The sequence below is a fragment of the Antechinus flavipes genome, chromosome 3, assembly GCF_016432865.1.
Source record: "Antechinus flavipes isolate AdamAnt ecotype Samford, QLD, Australia chromosome 3, AdamAnt_v2, whole genome shotgun sequence".
NCBI classification, from domain to species: domain Eukaryota; kingdom Metazoa; phylum Chordata; class Mammalia; order Dasyuromorphia; family Dasyuridae; genus Antechinus; species Antechinus flavipes.
In genome coordinates, this window is record NC_067400.1 from 304,777,663 (window position 1) to 304,805,019 (window position 27,357).

The 27,357-nt window shown below is 35.5% G+C and overlaps 1 protein-coding gene across 1 annotated transcript in view; it reads left to right on the top strand.

Moving 5' to 3' along the window:
* Positions 1–27,357, top strand: part of C3H3orf52 (chromosome 3 C3orf52 homolog) — a 46,258-nt gene that overhangs the window by 4,938 nt on the left and 13,963 nt on the right. Inside the window, exons 2-4 of the mRNA XM_051985275.1 lie at positions 6,678–6,807; positions 16,496–16,626; positions 21,444–21,514. Coding sequence (XP_051841235.1) covers positions 6,678–6,807; positions 16,496–16,626; positions 21,444–21,514 — 332 coding nt within the window. The remainder of the gene's footprint in view (positions 1–6,677; positions 6,808–16,495; positions 16,627–21,443; positions 21,515–27,357) is intronic.

A 27,357-nucleotide genomic window follows, 5' to 3' on the forward strand; every position in this document is an offset into this window, starting at 1 on the left:
TGATACTAAGAAAAACATTATAATTAGAACAGTTTAAAAATGGAAGGGAGTTTCCTAAGGAAATAGTGGATTTTCCTTCATTAAGTATCTTCAAGCAACCTTGTTTCAGAATCTACCATGTTATTCATGTGGTTCTCTCAGTATATTGCAGTTGTTCAGTCATTTTTCAGTACTGTCTGACTCTTTTTGATCCCATTTGAAATTTTCTTGGCAAAGATACTGGAGTGGTTTGTCATTTCCTTCTTCAGCTCATTTTACAGATGAGGAAACTGAAGCAAATAAGATTAAGTGATTTGTTCAGGGTCACACATCCAGTGAGTGTCTGAGACTAGATTTGAACACATGAAGATGAGTCTTCTTGATTCCAAACTCAGGGCTACTGTGCCACCTAGCTGTCCACAAAATACTTTTTATTTTTAAGTCTGTTTGATATGCAAGATAGAGCAGAGGAGAAAAGTCATTCACTATCAACATTCTTATTTCCTGAATTAGGAAGCACGCACAAGAGATATAAAATCAATTTAACTAGTTAATCATATCACAGATTTGGCCTAAAACTAATCTTGTCTATAATAAACATTTCATCCTGAATTAATAATCCTGCTTGTCAGTATTTAGCTGAGGTTTTTTTAGATAGTTGATATTTAGATGGTCCATATTTCCTAAACTGTGAGGGATGGGAGAGCAGGGAAAAGAAAAAAAGACATAATGAAAAGAAGCCTGTCTAATCCAGGAACTGGAGGATCTGGAATCAAGAAAACATAAGTTCTTCTGACAAATCTTCCATATGAGCATGGGCAAATTGCTACATTTTAGAGCTTCAGCTTCCTTATCAGTAAAATCCAGCCAATCATGACTTAAAGAATTGTCGTAAGATTGTTGTGAGACTCATCCTAGAGATTTTTTCATTTCATTGTCCTATTGATACCTCAACCTCAATATGTCTAAAACTCAATCAGTTTTTCTGCTAACCCATTCATTTTCCAAAATTTCTTCACTCCATTAAAGGTACCATCAGCTAGTCTCCTGCCCATCCATATCCCTAATGTTATAGTAATTTTTATTTCATTTTCCTTCCATTTCCAGATCCTTTTTATTTTGTCATAACAATTCTAGCATTAATCTCCTCTCTGTCCATACCATACTTGTCTTGTCCCTTATTATCTCTCATCTAGAGGAGTAGTATAAAATTCAAATAGAAATAGGTTGCTGAAGTATACATAAGGTTCCTTACATTGTCATATTGACTTAGAAAACCACAAACTAACAACATATTGTATTTTTATTTATTTTGTTAAATATTGCTTTGGGCTACCCTGGGAAGTATATTTGCCATCTCTAATCTGTTGTCCCATAGCAGGTCGCCTGCCACCTGATTTCTCTCTTTTTCATTTTTTCTCCACATGGCTGCCTGAATCATCATCTAGAGTATTTCCTATTCTTCCCATCATTCTCCTGTTCAGAAAGCTATTTTCTGTGTTTTCCTTTGATTCTAGGATAAAAGACAAACTTCTCATCCAGGCATTTAAAACCATAGAAGCTAATCTTTAAGCCTGGAAGGCACTCCATCCTCATCTATGACTGCCAAATTCTCTTTGTTCAAAGCTCCCTTTAGCCCCTATTTCTCCTGTGAGATCTTTAATCTTGTGTATACCCTAGCCCTGCACTTTCTACTAGCTGACAGCTTTCCAAATCTCTTCTTTGCCTCTCTGAAGTTCAGGTCCTTTTTATTTGGCATTTAAAACTCTTTCAACCTTGCTCCTTCTGTCTTTCCTATGTCCTCACATCACTCCCCTTCACCCATTCTATGATCCAGCTACTCGTTCCTCACAGATGGTAATCGCTTTCCTAAATATGTGCTCTTGCTGTCCTTAATGCCCCGAAGGCTCTCCATCTTCTCTCTCTTTTACCTTTCATAGATTCCCTCAGGACTTTTTGTGCTGCAGTAATCCACTTTGCTGCTAGAACCTTCTTCCTGAGATTACCTTTTATATTCTCTCTTCCTCCCCTACCTTTGTCCCTCTGTCTCTGTCTTCCCCCCTCTCCCCCCACCTGTGTTTTTCTCTGTCTCTTTTTGTCTCTCCTTGTCTTTGTCTCTCTCCTCCCTCTCTCTTTCTTCCCTCTTCTTGCCTCCCTCTCCTGTGTTTTTGTCTCTGTCTCTATCTCCTTCCCTCCCCTACCCGTATCTCTGTCTCTTTCTTTTTCCTTCCCTAACCTGTGTCACTCTGCCTTTTTCTTTCTCTGTCTTTCCCTTCCTTCTTTCCTTCCTTCCTTCCTTCCTTCCTTCCTTCCTTCCTTTCTTCCTCTCTCTATCTCTACCTTCTCCCCCCACCTCTGTTTCTCTATCTCTCTTTTCTTCCCTCTTCACATCTCTGTTTCCCTCCTCCTCTCTTAGTCTCCTTATCAGTCTCTCTATCTTTTTCTGTCTCTCTTTATATCTCTCTGAATCTTTCATGTATTGTCTCTGCTATTAGAATGTGAGCTCCTTGAGAGCATAGGGGTGCTAGGAAGGAAGGAAGTGATATTTCTCCTCTGGATGGTCCAGGACTGTGAACTCCCCCATGTGGAAAAGGAGGTTAAGTAGTTTAAAGAGGATTGAAAATAATTGCCACAGCCTTTTTTAGTGAAGCAAAAGCTATAAGATTGCATAATAAACCTTCCTAAATTTGAAAATATCATTATGTTAAAGCTAGTTATTACTCTTGTCTTTTACAACTCAGGGAAAGGTTTAAAGAAATGAATTTAAGCTGCATCATAAGGGATTTAAATTTAATAGAAGGAAGCATTCCTATTGGTGAGGATTATTAAATTCTGGTACAAAAAGATTCAATTAGACTGCTCAGTGGATAGAGAACCAGTCCTGAAATCAGAAAGACTTGAGTTCAAATCCAGCTTCAGACACTTAACATCTACTAACTGATCCTAGTCAAGTCACTTCACCCCAGTTACCTCTCACACACACAGAATTCAGCTTGAAGTATCAACTTTTACATATAGTAATTATGTATATCTGTAAAATATGTAGTAAATATGTATATCCTATTAACTCTCTAATACTAATATAAGCAAGAGCATAGATAAGTTGGTGACATAAATTGGTGAAAGGCGTTTGCACAATGGAAATTCCTTATATTGATAAAATCTGAAGCCCATATTTTTGTGATTGTGTCCAACTCTTGGAAGAAAATTTTTTTCTTCAGGTTTTCTTGGAAAAGATATTGGAGTAGTTAGTAAATTAATAGATTAAAAGTTAATAAATTATTCCAGATCATTTACAGATGAGGAAACTGAGGCAAACAGGATTAAGTCACGTGCTCAAGATCCTACAGTTAATAAGTATCTGAAACCAGATTTGAACTTTTCCTAACTTAAGGCTCAGTACTCTACCCACTGTGTTATCTAGCTGCCATACCTCTTACCAACTCCAAGAAAACCAAGACAAAATAAGACAAGATTTCTAATAGAAATTATCAAGTGTTATAGGTGTCCTCCATTTACAGAAATTTCCACTGAGAGAGCCTTCTTGTCTAGCAAATTGACCATATTTTTAGCTAGTATTGATTTAAAAGGTTCTTCCTTTTTTTTTCTTTTTGTGAATAATATTTTTTGTTGTTTATTTACAAAACATATGCATAGATAATTTTTCAACATTGACCCCTGAAAAGCTTTTTGTTCCAAATTTTCCCCTCCTTCCCCCCATCCTCTCCCTTAGCTGGCAGGTAGTCCAATACATATTAAATATGTTAAAATATATGTGTGAAAAATATTTTTCCCAAATATATATAAAAACCATTTTAATATTCATTTTTATTTTATAGTATTTTATTTTTCCAAATACAAGCAGATAGTTTTCAACATTCATCTTTGCAAAATCTTGTATTCCAAATATCTCCCTTTCTCCTCCCTCCCCCTAAGACAACAAGCAATCCAATAAAGATTAGCATGTGCAATTCTTCTACATATATTTCCACATTCGGCATAGTATTCATTTTTAAAAATTCAATTTCAAATTACCTTCCTTCTTTTCCTTACCCCTATGAGATGGCAAACAATTTGATATGGGTTATATATGTGCATGCAAAATATATTTCTGTATTAGTCATGTGAAAGAAAACATAGACCTCCCCCTCTCTTCTCAATCTCCCCCCCCCAAAAAAAAAAAAAAAAAGTAAAGTGAAAACAGTATATTTCCATCTGCATTCAGACTCTTATTAATTCTTTCTCTGGAGGTGGATAGCATTCTTCTTCATGAGTCCTTTGGAATTGTCTTGGATCATTGTATTGCTGAGAATAGTTAAATCATAGTTAAGTCATTCACACAATATCTTACAATATTGATGCTATTAAGAACAATGTTCTTCTGGCTCTGTTCACTTCACTCGGTCTTTATGTAAGTTTTTCCAGGTTGTTGTTTTTTTCTGAAACCATTCTCTTTGTCATTTTTTAATAGCATAATAGTATTTCATTCCGGTCATATACCCCAACTTATTTTTTAACAATTCCTCAATTGATGGGCATCCCTTCAATTTCTAATTTTTTGCTACTACAAAAAGAACTATTATAAGTATTTTTATTTAAAAAATAGGCCTTTTGCCTATCCATCATCCCCCTATCTATTTATCTGTCTATCTATCTATCTATCTAGCTAGCTAGCTATCTGGGATACAAATCTCGTAGGGATGTTGTGGATCAAAGAACATGAATGATTTCAAAGACCTTTGGGTATAGTTCCACATTGCTCTTCAAAATGGTTGGATTATTTTACAGTTTCACCAACAGTATAATAGTGTTCCAATTTTCCCACATATCCCCCAACATTTATCATTTTCTTTATCATTTAGCCAATTAAATAAGTATGAGATAATACCTGAGAATTATTTTAATTTGCTTATCCAATCAATAGTGATTTAGAACATTTTTATATGACTATAGATAGCTTTGATTTCTTCACCTGAAAACTTCCTGCTTATATCCTTTGACCCATTACCAATTGGGAAATAACTTACATTCTTATAAATTTGACTCTATGTATTTGAGAAATGAGGCCTTTGTTAGAAAATCTTGATGTAAAAATTTCCCTTCAACTTTCTGCTTTCATTTCAATCTTGGCTGCATTGGTGGTGTTTATGCAGAAACTTTAAAATTTTACATAATAAAAATTATCTATTTTACATCTTATAATGTTCTTTGTCTCTTGGTCATAAATTCTTTCCTTAACCATAGATCTGAAAAGCAAATTATTCTATGCTCCCCTGATTTGCTTATGGTATTGCCCTTTAAGTCTAAATCATGTACTCATTTTAACCTTATCTTGGTATACAATATAAGATTTTAGTCTATAACTGGTTTCTGCCATACTGTTTTCTGGTTTTCCCAGCAGTTTTTGCCAAATAGTGAGTTCTTGTCCCAAGATAGTAGCTTTTAGCGTTTATCAAACATGAAGTTACTAATGGTCATTTATCACTGTGTATTGTATATTGAATTTATTCCACTGATCTATCACTTTATTTTTTTAGGTGATTTCTATGATAGGACTTCTATGCAGTTCTAGGGCACAACACTCTCTCCAGAGAGAATTTTTGAGATTTTTTTTAGCAAGACATTCAGATTTAAGTGACTTGCTCATAGTCATACAGCTATTTCCTGGAAGTGTTCTTAACAACAAAAGAAATTTCCTGTATCTCACTCCAGTCACAAGCTCCAGCATTTTTATTCTTCATGATATTTTAAGCTGCATTTTGTCCCTAAAGGCCGAGATGAGGTAAACTCAGAGGATAGTTTCTTGTAGAGGGTATTTAGGGACCTTTGTAGGACCCTCTGATAGTCTATTGAAGAATCAAGCAATATTAAATGTCAAATACATGGAATAGTCATTGGGAGAAGTTGAGTCAGTAATAAAAAAAAGCATAGCATTTAGTCTTCATCTTCGGGGAGATTGGGTACATCTACTTGTTTTCTGTGATGGAGGAATTCAGAAGGAATGCTGCTCTCTTAGGACTAAGTGGTTAAGAGTTTGCCTTTAAGATGGTGGAATTTGAGTTGCTCCTTGAAGTTTGGATAGAACGCGGATAGTCAGGAGATAAGAGAGGGTTTTTCAGTCAAGGGAAGTCTAAAGTTCAAGTCTAAAACTGTTGCTATCCTTCAATATTTTCCATTCTTGATTATAGTAAGTGGTAGAACCATAACTAGCCACATTTGTGTCTAAGGCAAGAAATATTAAATGTGTCCTCAACTCAAACTGGTGGAGGTAGTGGAAAATACGCATTCTGAAATTTCCACATTGGGGAAGATTGAAGCCCAAGTTATCAGCAGGTTAAATTAGGGAGCTCACTTAGTATACATTTGTCAGCTCCCAATATTTTAGGACCTTATGCTAAAGCACAATTTAACTTGCCCTAGTTATGACTCTGATTACAGGGATGACCCCTTTCCCAAAGGATTAAGAGCTCCAGATAGTAGTAATCCTAGTATTAGCGTGGTGCTTATGGTTCCTGGCATTCTTTATCAGTGATAAGTTTATTCTGCAGGATGTGTCTTTTACATGTGGAAATTTTCTGTTAAGTAAATGTAAATTATGGGAAGATCTGCTGAACAGACTTGCAGATAGGCACATTTTTGGAAATGTCTGCTTTACTACCTTGTTCAATCCTTGATGGTCATGCCTTTCTATTTTCTAGGATAAACGACAAAACCCCTGGAAAATCTGTAATAATCCTGTGAGGGGGAAGTGTAAACTGTGGATGGCAATTGTTTCCCTCTTCATAGGCTTCATTGTAATGATTTTTATAAGTTTGATTATCCATGAAGGTAAGAATTTTTTTAAAAAGATAATTTGATATATGTATATGCACATATAAAAATTATATCTATATTATACAATACTATATGTATGTATGTGATATACGTCTGTGTGTGTGTGGTTAATTCTAAACCATTTAGGTTGGGCCATCCTATATTTTTCTCTCCAGTGGCTTAGAAGTGGAGCTCATGGCCACATAATATGGAAATGGAAATAATTTGGAAATCGGTGATTTGCCAGATTTATAAACATAAGAGCCACATCCCAAATGATAAATGATTAAAGGATATGAACAGGAAGTTTTCAGAAGAGATCAAAGATTTAAATGGTCATATAAAATGCTTTAAATCACTAATAAATGGAGAAATATGAATTAAAATAACTCTGAGTTATCACCTCACATCCATCAGATTGACTAATATGGCAGAAAAAGAAAATGACAAATATTGGAGGGGTTGTGGAAAAATAGTGACACATGCACTTATTGTTGGTGAAATTCGTAAATTGGTTCAACCATTCTGAAGACAGTTTGGAACTATGCCTAAAGAGCTATTAAAATGTGTATAGCCTTTCACATAGAAATACCACAACTGGTATTTCTCAATCAAGATCAAAGAAAAAGTCAAATAACTTGTATTTACAAAAATATTATAGCAATTCTTTTTGTGGTGGTAAAGAAATTAGAAAGTGAAGATATGACTGTCAATTTGGGGATGGGCAAACAATATATATTACTGTTCATGGAGTGCTATTGTGCTATAAGAAATGGCAAATGAAAAATCTGAAAAGACATATGAACTGAGGCAAAAAGAAGCAGAACTATGTGAACATTGTATATGGTAATAGGATCTGATAAATTCAGTAATCCATGAATCATTTCCAAAGAAAGTGAGAAATGTTATTTGTCTCCAGAAAGATAACAAACGAAGTGTGAATGAAAATTGACGTATATATTTTTCCACTTTATTTTTCTTTCTTTTTCCTCACAACATGGGTAATTTGGAAATATGTTTTATATGATTTCATACATATAAATGGGTACAGTATTGTATAGTTTTTCTTGCATTTTTAATGCATAAGGGAGGGACTAAAGGAAGGAAGAGACTTTTGAGTTGGAAATAAAAATTAAAGAATAAAGTATTCCATGGCGAGGGATGGTGGGGAGAAAGAGAGTTAGGGATTTAGCATCAGCATGTAGAATAGGTTTGAAAAGACTGATTTATTTTAGCACCAGAATAACAATTAGAAATTCTCCTGTTGCAACTTCTGTGTAACCTAGAAAATATTACTTAAGTTTTCAGAAATTATTTCCTTACCTGTACAATCAGGACGATAACATCTATCCTGCCTCTTTCACTGAGTAGTTAAGAGGATAGGATTATGTAATAGGTGAAAACACTTTGTAAACTGAAAAGCTATAAAAACCAAAGAATTAAAATGACGAGAAGGATGAGATTGGTGGATAAATGCTTATCAAGTCACCAGTCATTTTAAAATCAATAGAGAAAGGAATAAAGACTTTTTTGGGGGGAGTAACAAAAATGTTCCGTTTTTTTTAGTGAGATAATAGTTATTTTTAGATATTCAAAGGACCCTCATAAGAAAGAGAAATTTAATTTTTTATGTTTAACCCCAGAAATCAGAATAAGAAAAATGAACAAAAGTTGCAGAAAAGCAAATTTTGCTTGATTTAAAAAAAAAAAAAACCTCCTAATAATTGAAGTGGTCTGAAAGTAGAATGGAATATACCTAGAATGGAAGTCTCCTCATAGAAAATCTTCAATACAAAGCCAGGTGACCACAGGTTAGGCATTTTATTGTGATATAGACTGGACTAGATAGTTACTGAGTTATATTCCAACTCAAAAAAAGTTGTAATTTCTAAGAATCATTGACCTTCCCTAGGAATCATGATGCAGTTCATTCTATCAGTGAGTAAAAAGTTACTGTTTTGTCTCCTGTACTTTCATTTGTGATTTCTTGAAATATAGTTTTGAAAAAACAAGCTTTGAAAAAGCCCATTGAAGTTCAAATGGAGCCACTTAACTGTCCCTTTATACCCAAATCACTCTGGCTATTACTGAATGGGTAATAATAGGTCCCAGCCCAAACCTCACCTATATATTCTTTTGATGGCTTAATGAATCAAATAGTAATTTGTTTTTGTTGTGGCCAGAAACTCTAAGAGTCTTCCCTTCCCAAACTTATTCTTTTGGGAAATCAAACTAGGCCATTTGTCTCAGTTCTTACCTAGTCTTTAAACACTGAATGAGTATTGCCTCAGACAAACTGAGATCTGGAAAAGTCCTTAGCTTAAAAAGTCCAAGGTCTCCCACTGCATTGGGGGCCAGCACCACTCATCTTGACCTATGTCCTGCCACTGGACTCCAGTGATTCTGGAGGAGAGAGTGAGGTTCATGACTTTGCACAGCTTTAGGTCACTGAAATCCAATTCACTTAAAAGTCAAGACATCCTCCTCCTGATGTCATTGGTCCTCTATTTTGTATCAGGTACTAGTGCTGGGAATACAAAGAAAAACTAAAACAGTTCCTGACCTCGAGGAACCTGGATCTAATGGAAGATTATATAGGTAAACAAAAGCCATACAGATAGGGATGCGTTGAGCCAGCTCATGAGATCCAATATTTAAATTTCCATTGCAATAATTTACACTCAAAAAATCACGGCTACAAATCAGAGCTTGATTTATTGTTTTGTTGATTGTCTAGCCTAAAAAAAAAGTGATGAGAAAATGTTACTAATGCTGATTATATTTTAAAATAATATATATTAAGTTCACACATACACACCCATACCATCACCATCCTTTTAAGAACTGGTTGCCAAACTTTGAATAGCATGTGCCTGCATATGTACTTCCTATCTTAGAGGGAAAGGCAATAGTATTTACAGGGTTCTCAAACTACGGCCCGCGGGCCAGATGCAGCAGCTGAGGACGTTTATCCCCCTCATCCAGGGCTATGAAGTTTCTTTATTTAAAGGCCCACAAAACAAAGTTTTTTTTTTGTTTTGTTTTGGTTTTTTTTTTACTATAGTCCGGCCCTCCAACAGGCTGAGGGACAGTGAACTGGCCCCCTATTTAAAAATGAGGAGAACAGGGAAAGACCTGCAGATGGCCTGAGTCTTGAAGGAAGTTAGGGAATTCTAAGAGGCTGGAAATGAGGAATGAAAGCATCTAGAAATTGGAGAGAGTCTGTGCAGTGACATGAAAGATATAGGAAGAGCTTCATGTGTGAAGATCAGCATATAGGCTAGTATGACTGACCCAAGAATAGGTGGAGGTGAGCAATGTACAGGATATTTCAATGGTTTTAATGTAATTTTAAGCAATTAATGTTTGAAGTTTAAAATGTACCAAGATTTTGGGAATATCCTATGTAAGAAAACTGGAAAGATTAAGAAGGGGGCAGTTCTGAAAATGCTTTTATGTTAAACAGAGTAGTTTTATTTTTTATCCTAGAAGTAATAGGGAGTCACTAGAGTTTATTGAGTAGGGAAATGATAGGAAGATATGGTCAGATTTGTGCTTTAGGAAAGTTACTTTGGAGCATGTAAAGGATAGATTGCGGTAGGCAGAGATATGAAATATTTGCTTGTCTTCTAGATACCCCTAAAAAGCATGAGAAAATAGAGGAAACTTGATAGTCTTGGGATGGTGCTTGGAGATTCTCATTAGCCTCTTGTTTTGAATGCTTATTTATTTTTATAAATTCAATTGTTCAGTCCACTTAGGGAAACATCTGTGTATCACATCTCTACTTTGTATTAGAGAGAATTGTTTTCTTGCCTAGTATAAATCTTCCCTAGGCCTTAAAAGGCATAGAATTGATCATGTTCCTGCAGAGAACAGTATTTGTACTACTAGGTGTAGGCAGATATTGAATAAAAATGATTTCATGATTTCACTCATCCCAACCAGTGGTTCCTTCCTATTCTCAAAGTATGCCTTTGGGTTTTTATTTTTTTATGACATGTTCAAGTGATACTATGAGAAATAGACCTGTTTTCTTTCTGAAGAGCGAGTAAGTCTCGGAAAATAGCTTATGACCTAATATTTTATTAGTAGATGGACAGGTTTCACAAGGTGACTCATAGGGAAAATTCTAGTTTGTTGGAAGAGAGTAATGGCAAACTGATAAGATGCTGGATAACAAGGACTAGGTCTTACAGGTCTGTAGTTTCCATAGCCCCCAGCACAATGCCTCACATATTATAGATATTTCTATAGGATATTTATCCCATTACCTCAGAGAATAGATTATCTTTCTTTGAAAGCCTTTGTCAACTTTAGTACTATATAAATGAGTAATGATTTTTACTCATCCTCTCCATTCAGAAGCTTTCTTCTTTCTCTCCTGTGGAAGGAAGCTGGCTAATCCCTACCCCCAACTTCTCCTGCACGATGCTCTACCTTCCTAGCATTTATCCCCTTCTCTCACTACTCCACTCATTTGTTCACTTATTCATTCAATAAATATCTGTTGAACACCTACTGTACATGGCAGGGTGTAAAGCATTGTGGGGGAGGACATAGTCTCTGGACTCCCTGGGTCTCCCAGATTCAGTCATGCTGGAAGTACAGGAGCCACTTATGAGTCTGATCTCACTGCTGATCAGCATGGGAGTGTTGACCCACTTTACTGATCTGGATCCAGTTTCTTCTCCTTAGGCAATCTGGGGACTCTCTGTTCCTCACTGCTGGATTTTTGTGGACATTTCATTGTTTTAGCCCAACCCCTGAGTTCAGGGGATCTACTAGTGTTAGCCATTGTGACTACCATGGTAGCAGTCATGTGCCAATTTACCCAGCCACCTCCAACAGTTTTATAAATCAAATTCAGCAAACATTTATGAAACATCTGCCCTATACTGAGCATGCTGATATAAAGATGAAATAAGTCTGAAAAAATTTATAGTCCAATGAAAGACACAAGGTATATTCAAATAATGTATTTTTTACGTTGTAATATATAGGTGATGTGTATGTATCGTTACTATATATATGTTACACTTGTAATATGTAATGGTTACATATAATGATCTATAAGTAATATATGTATATAATTTTGTGGAGTATATAATATGCTACAAATATGTATATATAGACACACCCACACACTTATATGTATATATGTAATGTATTCATATATGTAATGTATTCATATATGCATATATCCATAAAACATATAAATATATGTATAAATAAAACACAACTCCAACTAAAAATCTTAAATCCAGCTTCTGTGGATGACACTTGAATTGGTTCTTGATGAACCTTGGTAAGATAACTAATATGATTTCTGGGTTTTAATTTCCTCATTTGTACAATGATGTATATTGTCTTTGGAGTCCCTTCCACTGCTAAATATGTCATCCCAGAAGAGGAAAAATTTCAGTGTATATTATATGTGTCTGTGTGGTAATGGTGGGGGTCCATGCCAATCATGGAGGATGACATGAGCAAAGCAGAGATGGGAGATAACAGGATAAAAATAAGAAGTAGTAAATGGTCCTTTTAAAAAGCATTTTTTAAATTCTAATTTTAACAAATGCCAAATAATATAAACATTTCTATATGTACGGAAAATGGGGAGGGGGAACGTTACACATAAAACCAGCATCAGGATCAAGTTTGTAGGTATTATACAGTATGTAAAGAAGAACCATGTGAGATACATCTGGAAAAGGATATTAGGAATAGACATTTGAATGTTAGACTTAGAAGTTTATACTTCATTCAGTACTTTTTGAACAAGTCACTTTATTTCAGCTTCAGTTTCTTCATCTATAAAAGAGGAATAATGATAACAATAACTCCTCAGAGTTTTTTTTTTTTTTTTTAAGGTCAAATGAACTAATACAGGTAAACCTGGAAGAACTTTGTAAATTCTGGCACTTATATGGTTATCCATAGTAAGCGTTAGAGGCTAGCTAGATCTGAACTTGGATCTTCTAACTCCAGACCCAATGTAGTTTCCTCTATAGGACACTACTTACCAAAAAACATTGGTCTTTGAGATTCACCTCTCAATTCTTTTCACTCCCATTTTTCTCATAAATGTTTTCTATGTTTTTGTCTTCAACTACCACTTTTCTACAGATAGTACCCAAATTAATATATCTAGCTCCCAAGCGTTTCAGTTCTCAATCTCCAATTCTCTGCTAAACATCTTAGCTTCACTGTCCCATCACTATTTTGAAATGGACATGTGTAAAACCAAATTCATCATCTTTTCCTCTCAAATCTACTCTTCTTCTGTCCTTCCTTCCTCCATTAAAATATGGAGAGAGCTGGGTTCTAATCTCAGCTGAGTGAGTGACAATGGGTTAAATCCCTAACTCCTTGAGATTTTAGTTTCATTTACAAAAAGAAAGTATGAGCTAAATGATCTCCAAGTTTCTTTCCAATTCTAAAAATTCTGTTTCTAAATTTTTATGTATAATTGCATCATCCTTATCTTCCCTGTCTCATCTTTAAACACCTTCACATCTTGCCAGTTGCCAAGTCCTGTCATTCCTTCCTTGGCAATATTCATCACATTCATTCTTACTTTTCCATTGCTGTTACAGACTAGTTTAGATTCTCATTACCTCATGTTTGTACTTTTGCAATGTGCTCCAAACTGGCATCTCTAATCTCTCTCCCCCTTTCAATATATTCTACATGCCCCTGCCAGGTAATTTTCTTTAAGATATCACTTGGCACTTGCTGCTAATAAATTATTAGTGCTCCTTCATTGCCTAGCAGGGGCCCTCAAACTGCGGCCCACGGGCCAGATGCAGCAGCTGAGGACGATTATCCCCTTCACCCAGAGGCCCACCAAACAAAGTTTTTGTTTTTACTATAGTCCGGCCCTCCAACAATCTGAGGGACAGTAAACTGGCCCCCTATTTAAAAAGTTTGAGGAAGGATAAACTACTTGGTCTAACCCTAACTACTTTAACCAAACTATTTTTCCCTCCCTCCCTCTGTTTCTGTCTCTCTCTGTGTCTCTCTGTCTGTCTCTCTCTCCCCATAGCCTTCCCTTCCTCCCCCACCTCACCTCTTTTCCTCTTCCGCCCTCTTCAAACCTTTGTATAAACTATTTCTCTTTCATGGAATGTCATTCTCCTCCATTTCCTCCCTCTCTCTTTTTTCTACTTACATCTTGTTTAAGAACTAATTTTCTTCTAAGATCCATCTTATCAAATAAGATAATTTCAGCAAGGCACTTTCCAAATCTTAAGGTGCCATATAAATGCTTACTGCCATTATTATTGCTATTATCATTGTCACCACTACCACCACCATTATCATCAACAGCATTGTTAGCTGGGATTCCTTTTCCTCCATGAAATCCTTTTTTTCCACTGCTATTGCATTTATGGATTACTTAATTCTCAGGGCACTTAACACTGAATATCTTTTTGTGTATATGGTGTATTTTGTCTACTAGATTTTGAGCCCATGAAGGAAAGAGACTATGTCTTACAACTTGTATTCTCTATCTTGATATTTAGCACATATTTCAAAATGTAGTAGACATTGAATAAATACTTGCTTGCCTTTTCAATGGACATTGCAAACCATCACTACCAGGTTAGAAGGCTGGGTTTTGTTAAAAGACTTACCTATAACAGGAGGTAAATTCTTACTACTCATTTGTTTTCCATTGTACAAAAGTCACCCTTAGTACCTATTCCAGTAGGATATTGTTATGCTAAGAATGAGTAATTGGCTTTTTAGCCATAATGGCAGAAACCAGATTCAAGGTTGCTTTTCCTAGATTTAAAAAAAAAAAATAATAGCAAGAGCTCATTAGAACTTAAGTAGAAATATAAAACTCATTGTTTACAAGAATATCATTCCTAACACTGCAGAGCTAGAGGCCAAGTTCAAAGTGTGTTTCTTGTATGCCAAATATTTTGTGAACATCCTAATTTCATGTATCAATCAAGGCAAAAGACTAGTTTTAAAAAATGCCTCTCTATTTTTGATGGTTTATTGGGGAGTGAAGTGATTAGATTTTATAAAGCTGTCTTTCCTCTACATTCTAGTTTTCATTTACTCCCTCATGATACAAAAGTGAGTCATATAACATTAATAGTTTTGTGATAAATATGTACAGCCTTTAACAGATACCATAGTTTCTGTATGCAAATAATAAAAAAGAACATTGTATATGAAATTGTGAAGCTGAATTATGTACAATTTGTTTTATGTATATAATAAATTTGCCATTCTAATTCCTATTTTATTTTGCCAGTCCTTGTTTTTTCAAGACTTTTTTCCCTGATACATATGTGTGTGTATGTGTGTGTGTGTGTGTGTGTATTTGCAAATGTTAAATTAAGATTATTTTCTTCCTTTTTAAAAAATCACTCTTACTATCCTCTCCCCTCATAGTTTTGTAACCTAAGCGCAAAAAAAAAAAAAAGCTTTCTTTTATGACAGATAAGTATATTCCAGAAAACAGATCCACACTCTAGCTATGTCCAAAAACATAAATCTCATTCTACCCTTTTAATCCATCATTTCTCTGTTAACATGTGGAAAATATGATTCATGTATTTTCAGTTTTATAGTGTCATGATGGTTTATTTAGTTGATCCAAGTTCATAAATCTTTAAAAGTTAATTTGTTTTAGTTGTGTCCTTCTCTTCTTGACCCTGTTTCATGGCAAAGACACTGGAGTGATTTGCCATTTTCTTCTCCATCTCATTTTACAGATAAACAACTAAGGCAAAGAGTTGTCCAGAGTCACACAACTAGTAAATGTCTGAGGCCAGATTTTTAACTCAGGAAGATGAGTCTTTCTGACTTCAAACCTGACATTCTATCTGCTGTGCTACCTAGCTGCCCCATTTTTTCTTTACAATGTACTTGTTGTGTAATTTATTTTTCTAGTTCACTCTGTCCTTTAAAATATATAAAATATATTCTCATGTTTCTCTGAATTTCTCTCTTATACTATAATGACAAGTATCCATATATCATAATTTTTCAACCATTTTTCTGCGGATGAGCACTTATTTCCTTCCTGCAACAAAAAAATGTTGCTATAAAGGTTGTTTTTATTTTTATATATAAAAGTCTTTTCTCAATTTCTTCTATTTCTTTGGTTTGTTGGGAAATCTAAGTCTAAGTCACTGACTTAAAATTTAGTGATTTCAACAATTTCCTGATTTTTTGGGTAAAGTTCCATTTTTTTTTTTCAGAATGATTGGATCAATTAATATCTCCAGTATATTAGTGACACATATCATTTAAACACAGGTTTTCCTTTATGAGACTCTAACCTGGTTTTGCCATTATTTCTATGGATAGTTTTTGAATTCAGCCTGGTATGGGTATCCATTAGCTAACCTGGATTAATGCCTTTCATTCCAGAATCTGTTGTTTGTGGGGTATCTGATAATTAAAGTGGGCAAGGCTCAACATTTACAGAAATAACTTATAGGGGAGCCTTCCTGGTGTCCATTAGGGTCATCCCTTTGATTTAAGTCTTTTTCTCTTATCTTTGTTTTCACTTATACTTACCATATACAAACTATGGCCTTGCTTTGTGAATTTCATTATAACACAACATTTTACCTCCCTTCTTCACAATAGTTATTAGAACATAGAGTTTTTTTAAAATTTATCCCCAATAACTATTTTAATTTGATTTCCTTTTTCTTTGTTTTCATTTTAGCAAGCTATAGAGATGAAGATGAAAATGAAGAACTTGAACTGGCAGCTAATAAAACATTCTTGGTCACACTAAAGATTCCAGAAGAGTGTGTGGCTCAAGAGGACACACTATCTAATGAGCTCAGTACAAGGGTAATTGTACCTTTTTATATACTCTCATTAAGCTGTCAGTAGTTAACATGAACCAACAACTCTGTAACTGAATAATTCTGCAAATGGTTTTGATCTTGAAATTTCCTTTTTGATTTGGGTAGAAATCAAAGTTTAGAAGTGGTTTTCATAAATTTAAAAATGCTATTTAAGTATGTTTGTCATTATCATTATTGTAATGAATCCTCTCTCCATTCTTTTTGCTCCCTTTTTTTTCAGTGGTACTACTGGGTGAATAGTGAATGATAGTGATTAACCTGTAGCCAAATGTAGATGTCTTTGTGGGTTGGTATTGGAATTGATATTAGACTGGTCTGGGGTTTGTTCTCTTAGACCCCTTGCTATTTCTGGATCAATTCCAGAAAATCTCTAGGTCTAAAGATCTGAGAAATCACATCTTTACAAAGTATAACATATATATATATATTTTTACAAAGATATCAATCTTTTGTGTTTATGTCATCCTCTTTTTCCTTACTCAGAAAGCTACCCATTGTAATAAAAATTTTTAAAAAGAAAAAATAATCAGTTCAGCAAAATTGAATAACATAGGAACTGAGTTGGATGATATTTGTTATTTTCCCCACCCACAAATCCTTCCACCCCAATTCCCACTTTTAAACAAAAAGAGGTCAGAAGTTTATTTTCTTGTATCTTCTCTAGGGCGAGGTTTGGTTATCACAATTACGCAGAGTTCAGTGAGGAACTATATTTGATTTTAGACTTTACAATCCAACTACTTTTCTTCCTTAATAATAATTTAGAAATTTTAGTAGGCTGATCTGTTCTAGACTGTTAGTCCCCTTAAGATGTGGAATTTTCAGAATTGGATCATGTACTCTATACATTGCTTCTATAAGAAAAGATTCTACCTGGGAGCTACTGTTCTGGCCAGTATCCCCTTCTGAAAAGTCACTGAAGAAATTAAGCAAAAAGTGGACTGGATTTGGGAATGTAGTGAAACTTAATTATCATTTGACTTCCATTTGAATCCATGTGAGACTTTCTATAGAGGGTGGTATCTTTATGCCCTAAGGATGACATTTTATGGTTCCTTTTGTGGTAATGTTTGTCTCTTTGGATGATTTGTTTTTATTTCTCATTATTTCATATTTCCTGTTAGTAGTCTTCATTATGAAATATTCGTTGTCATTTGACAATTGTGAACTCTTTTAGTTTAAGCTTGTATTATCTAGAAAGTCTTTGCAGGAACTGAATCTGAAAACACACCCATGGTATTTACTTTCTCAGGGTACAATCCTTCCTTGAACTGATAACTCACAAAGTTAATGTGAATATGTGTGTCACACCTTGTTTCACTGATCTAGAAAACAGGCACTGCCATGGGGACAGCTCATTTATTGCCATCACAACCCTGTGAAGTGGATGGGTGGGGCATATTATCATTCCCAATTTATAGATGGGAAAAGAAAATAAACTGGAGACCCAGAGACTTGTTCCTTCATCTCAATAGTCAAATAGAGAAGGGAAGTAAACTGTTCACCTTGTTGAATGTCTAGGGCAATTTTTATAGACCCAGCCTAAGAGGTAAAAGAAAGAGAGAACAGTTGGAAAATCTCTAGATTTGGAATGTGTGTGTGGGGGGGGGGGGTGGGGGTGGGGGTTGGGTTCAAATCTTGGGTATTTCACTTACTAGTTGTGTGATGTCAGACTGGTTATTTTGCTTCTTTGGGGCTCACGTGGCTGTTCTATAAAATGAAGAAAGTTGAACAAAATGACTTCTGAAGTCCTTTCTAACTTTTAACCTATCATTCTATGTGTTTTCTCTTTTAAAAAAAAATTTTTCCCCAGTTACTTGTAAAAATAATTTCTCACATTCATTTTTTTTTTAAATTGAGTTCCAAACTGTCTTCCTTCCTTCCCATTCCTCTTCATTGAAAAGACAAGCAGTTTGCTATAGGTTTTATATATATGTAGTCAGTGTAAAACATTTTTTCATGTTGGTGATGTTGTGAAAAAAAAAAAAAAAAACAGGTCCTCCCCAAACAAAACAAAACAAGAAAAATAAAGTTTAAAAAATTTGTTTAAATCTGCATTCATACTCCATCAGTTCTTTCTTAGGAGGTGGATAACATTTCTCTTCATGAATTCTTTGAGATGGTCTTGGATCATTGTATTGCAGAAAATTGCTAAATAATTCATAGTTAATCATCATGTCCTGTTGCTGTTACTGTGCACACTCTTTTGGTTGTGCCCACTTCACTTTGCAAGTTTTTCCAGGTTTTTCTGAGAGCATTCTGCTCATCCTTTCTTATAACACAATAGTATTCCATCACAATAATGTATCACAACTTGGTCAACCATTGCTTAGTTGACAAATATCCCCTAACTTTCAATTCTTTGCAACCACAAAAAGAGTTTCTATAAATATATATCTATATCTATATCTATATCCTTCCTTCCTTCCTTCCATCTCTCCTCCTCCACCCTTCCTCCCTTCTCTCCTTCCATCCTTCCTTCCCTTCCTCCCTCTTTCTCTTTCTTTTTCCTTTTTTCTCTCTTTTTCTTTCTTTCTTTTTCTCTCTTTCTTTCTCTTTCTTTCTTTCTTTCTTTCTTTCTTTCTTTCTTTCTTTCTTTCTTTCTTTCTCTGCCTTTCTCTCTTTTTCTCTTTCTTTATCTCTTTCTTCCTTTCTCTTTTTTTCTCTTTCTCTCTTTCTTTTAATCTCTTTTTCTTTCTCTTTTTCTCTAGGTCAAAGGGTATGCACAGTTTTGTACCCATTTGGCCATAATTCCAAATGAGTATGATTTTTTTTTCCTGTTTGTCATATTTTCCTTCTTATGCCAATTTCTGGTATTCTTGGAAATAGATGATTAATTGGAGTTTGGAGTAAACATGGCAATTATCCTCTTCCTGACTTAACATGCTTTGTAAAACACAATATTCTTAAACTTTCTCCCAATTACCTGCCAGGTTTTTCTTCCCTCTACTATTAGTGGTTTGGTTTAAGATTCTTATATCATTTTGGACACTATGCTAAGCATTCAACCAAATACATACACCATTCTACAGATAAGACTTCAAAAAATTAATTCCACTTTATTTCCCCTACCACTTCTTTGTGCTCCCTTTATTAAGACAAAGTCTAGCCTGTTTCTGCCTTGACTAGAAAGCTGGTGATGAAATCTATGGTAGCAGAAGTACTGGGGTTGTTTTCTTATTATCCTTTGAGTCAGAGTGAGTAATGACTTCCTTGCTTCACACTCTCAATTAGGCGTCTGAGTCCTTTTTTTTTTTTTTTCCACATTCATATATATGTGTTTGGGAGTTAGCATTGTGTATTAGGGAGCTGTTTAATCCAGAAAGATCTGGGTTTCACTTTAAAGACTTCTGGGCAACTTCCTAGTGCTATAAGTTACAGAAAAGTTGCCAATTTTTATTGATAAGAGTTTCCTCACCTGAGAGTTCCCTGTATTGATGAAATCATGCATCAGGTCCCTATCCCTACCCTGTCCTTATCCCATATGTGTATTTACCAACTGCTCCCCCTCTAAGACATCAGTATGCTTGGATTTGAGCTATAAATATGGCAATTAAGGAAGCTTAATAACTTCAAGTATTGTGATGGTCTTTTTTTCTGAGAAGATAGTGGAATGTATTTGATAGTCTGTATTGGACTGGGGATCGAGTATGAGGCAAATTCTTCTCTCAGAGTTCTATTACTCCTAGTAGTTTCTTCTTTAGTGCTTTCATGGAACAGTAGAGCCTATGGCACATGATAATAAAGGCCATTCCATCCAGATATCTTTCTCTCAACCACAGCTAGTCTATGGCTACTAGGATGATGACTTCAGAAAAAAGCTCAGATATGTAGATGGAGGCTGGGGCAAGTCGGGGAGCTAACTGTCCCTTATGGAGAAAAATCAAGTTGTGTAGGAATGTATTTAGAGAGCCAGTAAACATAATGTAGTCATCATAATTGCTCCCAGGATTTGACTTTAGGTACTCAAGTTTGGGAGATAGAAAGTATTCAAGGAAAACTTGGGGACAGCCATGGAGTAAGCTCAGGGTTTAAGGGAATACTTAGGAACCAACCAGGAGAACCTTAAGTAAAATATAAATGAATGTTTTAGCCATAAGTATTGAAAAATACTAAATCCATTTTAAAAAGTGATCTGTAAAATGCCTTAGTGCCTTTTCTTTACATTTTAGGGAATTTTTCTTCTAGAATGAAAAATATCATTTGATCAAAAGGCTTGTTTCCTTTTCTGGTCCCAGAGAAATGATATGACTAATTCTATACAGTGGATTAGGGAGTGAGGTATCTGTTGTGAGTGATATCATTACTCTTTTGAGACTTTCCATCCCATCTCTGAATTTCTATTATTCCTGTGGTCAATTCTAATCAACAATGCTAATAAGACCATAAAATATCATTGTGCTATATAAAGGATGTCATATTGGTTACTTGATCTTATTTGATTCAGTAATTGTTTTTTGGGGTCACTGCTTTCCCTTTCTTGACCCTATATAAAATGACAATATTAGCAATTGTGTAGTGCTTTAAGGTTTTCAAAAAATAAGAGATATTATTATCATCCCTATTTTTTAACTAATGAGTAAGTTAAAGCAGACAAAAGTTAATTGGCTTGTTCATGAGTATCTGAGACTAGATTTGATTGGTTCTTCCTGACCCCAGATCCATTGCTCTGTCCACTGTATCACCTAGCTTATAAACTTATACATATACTGATACATGACTAAAGTAAATTTTCTTTGGAAGAAATAGTTTTACATTTTAGGATGAAGAAATAATCTATCCTTTGTCCTCCCTCCACAGCTCACAACTCTTTACAGTTCATCTCCAGCTCTGAGCCGATATTTTGCTTCAGTAGAAATAGCTGACTCCAGGTAAGAATGTCCAACAGTCTTTAGAAATTGTGGGCTTAATTGCTTTACATAAAGGCATAGTGTCATAGGAGATAAAGATGGGGCATTGGAGTTAGAAAGACCTACCTTTCTCTTATACATACTGATTGACCCTATGAAAGTCATTTAACCAATCTTTCAGAGCCCCAGGCAATTTAATAAGGTGCAGAGAATTTTTAAAAATCTAGAATTTTCCAATATCAATCACATATATAATTTTCCTACTTCTAAGGTATTGTATGTTTCCTCAAAGATTGAACAAAGGTAGGTTTTCCTCTTTGGAAGGCTCTTGTGAAGGAAATTCTTGAGTTTTTCCCTAGAAATTTAAAAATGAGATGAATTTTTGTCAGAAAGGCAGACTATGGGTACAATGGATTCAACATCTCTTGGTCCTAGGTGAAAGGATAGGGATGGCTTTTCATTTTCCTGGTGGACTAATGGAGACCCAAAATTTTAATGGCAAAAGCCCTCGTTTCTCAATATTTAGTAACCTCCTATTTATGGCCTTCTCTAAAATATGAGAAATGAAGACATGAGAGAAAAGGAAAAAAAAAAGAAGAAGATTTTTAAGGCAGAGAATGACCTTCTTGAGAATCTAATCCAAATGGGCAGAATGGGCAATTACATTGAAGCAATATGATATTTCCAAAGGAGTATGCTAGACTTGGGAGTCAAGAGACCTAGATTCAAAACCCAATTCTGGCACACACTAGCTACATCTTTCTCTATCTCAATTTCCTCATCTGTCCTTCACCAGGTGGTCATGAGAAAAACCATTTTGTAAATCTTGCTACTTTGCTAGACTTTGGGAGAACAAGATTGCACCACTGGGGGATTATGTAGATTTTATCTACTTAAGACCTGAGGGATTTAGGCATAAAAAAGTCAGTTTTCTATCCATCCATAACCTCCTCCCCATTTTTGTATTGTCTTACAAGGTAAAACATTGCCCTTTAAAAAAATTAAATTACTTAAGAGATAGTGAGGTAGTGAAGTAGAATTCTAGGTCTGAAGTGAGGAAGACTTAAATTCAAATCTGACCATAGACACATCCAGCTATGTAACCCTGTCACTGTCTGCCTCAGCTTAGAATGGAGGTACTACTAGCACCTATTTCCCCCGATTGTTGTGAAGATCAAATGAAGTCAAATTTGCACTGAGCACAGTGCTTGAAACATGATAGGGGATTAGTAATTCTGTTTTGTCTTTTTTTTTTTTTTTTAAAATCCCATCTTTGGTTATCTCCTATCACTTTGGGGGAATATTTTGTTACTTTACATATGAGTGGAATTACTTTTTAATTTTTTTTTTTGCTGAGGCTGTTGGGGTTAAGTGACTTGCCCAAGGTCACACAGCTAGGAAGTCTGAGGCCAGATATGAACTCAGGTCCTCCTGACTTCAGGGTTGGTGTTCTATCTACTACACCAACTAGCTGCCCCTCTTTTAAAATTTTTATATTTTATTTTTTCCAATTACATTTGAAATAATTTTAATCTTTTTTAAAAAAAGTTTTGAGTTCACTCCCTCCCTCTCCCCCCCCCCCAAAAAAAAAAAAAATCAAACAAACAAGCAAAAAATGACCAAGTGTGCTTCAATTTGTATTCAATTTCATTAGTTCTTTCTCTGGAAGTGGATAGCATTTTTCATCACAAGTGTTTCTGAATTGTTTTAAATTGAATTTCTGAAAAAACAAAAACAAGAACACCCCTAGCAATTATTTCATACTTACTATGTGCAAAACACACTTTGTTTAGTGTTGGGAATATGCTGATAATAAACAACATAGTCTTTGCTCTTCAGGACCTTCCAGTCCAATGGTGGATAGAGGAATGTACATAAATGATTACAACAGAAAGGACTGTGGAATGCTGGGAAGGGAATTAATTGGGAACCAAGAAGGTCCGAGTTCAAATTTCAACTCCTACGTTTATTGGTAGTTCAAACATAGGCAAATCATTTAACTTCTGAGTCTTAAATACAGCCCTTTTAAGGGATGTTTTTCCCCTCTAAGACATCCTTGTTCATTTTAACCAGATAAGACCTATATCAAAATGTTGGCTGCGAGGCAGAAGGCATCACAGTATCATTTATCCTAGATTTCCATTCTTCTAAGGATGATTTTACTCTGATTTTCTCTCTTTAGAACAGATTGCTTCATATGATTTTTTTGCAGGAGTAGTGTAGGCTTCAGAACTGGAAAGGTAAATACTTGTTCAGGGTCATATAAGTGGCAAATAGAACAGTGAGGATTCGAACCCAGGTCTTTTGATTTCAAATCAATTGCTCTCTGTGCTGGATCATTTCCTCACTAATGGGGTTTCACAATATTTTTGTGATTGTTGTTCTTCAGTTATTTCAGTCACATCTGACTCTTCATGACCCCATTTGGCGTTTTCCTGGAAGAGATCCTGGAGCAATTTGCCATTTTCTTCTCCAGCTCATTTTGCCAATAAGGAAATGAGGCAAACAGGGTTAAATGACTTACCTAATAATAAGGATTATTTCTTTAGTAATTGCACAGTTACTAAGTATATGAGGCCAGATTTGAACTCCTGAAAATGTATCTTCCTGACTCCAAACCTGGCACTCTCCACTGGGCCATCTCACTGTCCATTATTATTAATACATCATAATATGATTCAGTGGACAAAAGTATTGTAAGCCAAAGAAATTGAGCAAGACAGAGGTTAGAGACCAATTCAATAGTTTATTAAATGGAGAGAAATACTGGGACCAATGGATCCATGTTGATCCCAGGGCTAGAGGAGACTATCATCTCAAAGAGTCTAGCCGGGAGTATCAGGACAGCAAGCTTTTTATAGAATAACAAGAACAGTGACATAATGGAGGTACCTAGGTGGGGATAACCTAATGGAGGGAGGTTATCAGTAACCTGATATTCTGATATTCTACTGACATCAGACATCAATACTGATATTCTAATGACATCTAAAATGGATAAACCTTTATCTTGTCAAACATTAAGAAGGAATGTCTATAAAATCTTTATTTCAAACATTAAGGAGGAAAGGTTATAACCTAAGGCAGAATAACTAAATAGGACAATTAGAGAAACTGGGTCACAACATTAAAAGGGAACTTTGGCACAACATTCCCCACTTTTTCTCTGGTAACTATTCAAATCTTTGAATTACTTTCCTCTAGAAGGTCTTAGCACCATAATTTTGAATAGCCCTATGTAAAGTAAATAGAGCAAATAAAAATCAAAATAAAGCTAGACCCATGCAAGGACTTATGGCAAGGTCAAGTCTCTCCCTGATAATCCCAGAGTTAATCAGCAATACACAAAGTTCCTTATTTCAATTATTTCTGACAATCAATTGTCAGATCCTCTGCAGTTGAGCATATGGACAGTTGTGGTCATTTGTGCATGACTCGGCCTCTGCTTACAAAGCAACAGGGCTCAAGACAGTTGTGCTGCTCATTCAGAGGGGCAACCCACTCCAGGGGAGAAGGGTTAGGCTTGGAGTAGCTCCACCTGTCCCTGCCCAGAGGAACAAACGGGGCTGCAGAAAGGATCAGATTTCTGAGCAGATTATGCACAGTTAGACCAAGGCAAATTTTTAGAGCCTTGATATCAACTACAAGATCCTTTTAAGTACGCTGAAATACTAATTAAGGACCTGCGGTAACAGGAGTGGAGAAACAGAACAGAGAGACTGCCAGTCCCAAGACAGGTATCCGATTTCTGGTTGTTTCTAAAAAATAATCCCCAAAACTGAGTCTGCCAGGGCAATTCCAATAGAATAAGGGATTTCAAAGTTAAAGCACAACCAGCAAATCATAATCTAGTAAATTTAAGCAAGGAGTAAAGGACTTCCAATTAAATCTGAACTAGTAAGATAGGAGGTAGGGCAGAAGTGCCTAAGGAAATACACCAGTTTCCCCAATTTCCTATTTTTCTCCCTTTTTTTTTTCAGAAAGGAATTATCAAATGACCATTCCACATATAAATCATATACATATGCATATACATAACAGACTAGAAGTCCCTCAAACATAACAGCAATAGTTACACAACAATTTCCATCCCAAGTCTTAAACACACAGTAATACAGTTAAAATTCTAACAAGTCAACCACTTTCCCACTCCCCCATATCAGTCCAAATTACATCGGGAAAAGTGGGTTCTCAATTGCTTCTTCCTGCTGAACAGGGACGATGCTCAGTCCAGGAGGGGGATAGGTGTATGTAGTGTGGCGTGCTGACAATCAAGGCTTGATCTAGGTCCCAGAAGCAAGTCAATACATCTGTAATTTGACTAAATCTAGAAATAAAAACAAATCTAACAAAGAAAAGTTAGAACAGTCTGAGATAGAAAGACTGGTCCACAAGGACTCTGCTTCAAGATGTGGCCTCTCATTAGTAATAAACCTTAAAAAAAACTTGAATATTTGCTCAAGTATTTAGAATAAAATGATTACAGATAACCAGATTGGAAACAGCAAGGTGTGACATAATTGAATTAACAGTTTCTTATTGACCATTGCTCTGATTATAGAAATCAGTTACAGGAGGAAAAAAAATGCAGTGCATATTAACTACAAACCCAAGATATTTTACTCTAGTAACAAATCCTAAACAGATATATACCATAACCTTATCAGTTTGCTGCTTTTAGCCAAGAACCAGGTAGCTACAACTTGATAAAAAAAAAAAAAATGTCTGGAACAGTTTAGGGGAGGGGGGAGAATAGGATTCCATGTGACTACCCTTCCCCCCACTCCACTTCCAAAGAGACAAGGGGGGAGGGAAGTTGAACTAAACTTCACTCCAAGCCAACTATTTGCTCCAATAGCTGAAGCAGCAGCAGTGGGGGGCAAATTTAAATCTTTACAAAAGATTTAACCCAACATTTAAAGTAGCAGAAATCAGTGGGTGGGTGGGTGGGTGGGGGAATTCCATAAAACTCACATGTCCAGAAGAGCTGGATTTAAGCATATAATATAGGTAACAAATAGCTTTAAATTCCCAATAACATAAAACCGCTTTTCCCATCTCATTTCAAATAAAACAACATAGTTTCTTTGTTTCTTTCTGGCCCCATGTGGCCGTTATTCCCAATGGACTCCTCCTAAGGTCCAACTTGGCCAGAGTTGAAACTTTCAGAAAAGTCAGACTCCTTTCAGGCAGGTTAACAGAACTTCTTTAACAAGCTATTGTTCCTTTAAGATCTTATACTTAAAGATAACCAATTCATTTCCCAAATTTAGAATCATCTTTAAATTCCTAATCAAATGTTTTCTCCAGCTGGAGTTCAGTATTGAAATAACCAATTCCCAAATTTGATCATTGTTCTTAAATTTAACAGAGCTCTTAAAATGAACAAAACAGACAAACAAATTGCAAACAATTTAACACAGACAAAAATCACACAGAACACAGAGCACAACTAGACTGTGTAATAATATACAAGCCATACAGAACACTGATCACACTTAGACTGCACAATTACAACATTCAGTAGGACACTAACATTAAAGCCAAACTAAATGGAGTTTTAAAATCCTAGTCTTTGCAGACAGCTCCTTGAGCATGCAAAGGCCTAATTCTGAGCTTCTACAGTTAAAAGGCTGTGACGGGAGGGGCATTGCTCTAACACAGGATGACCAAAGCAGGGAAACCGAATCCCGTTTTCAAATGTATACCCTCCCCACTTGATGGAAGAAATGGGAGGAAAAGCCTGAGCGAGGGTGGGAGATGACCTCTCATAGAAATGCATTGAGATGCAAAGGAAGGGCCTTGGTCTCTGGAAAAGGATTTGGACAGAAAGAGTTTCCTCAAGCAAAGCATCTGCTCCAGGA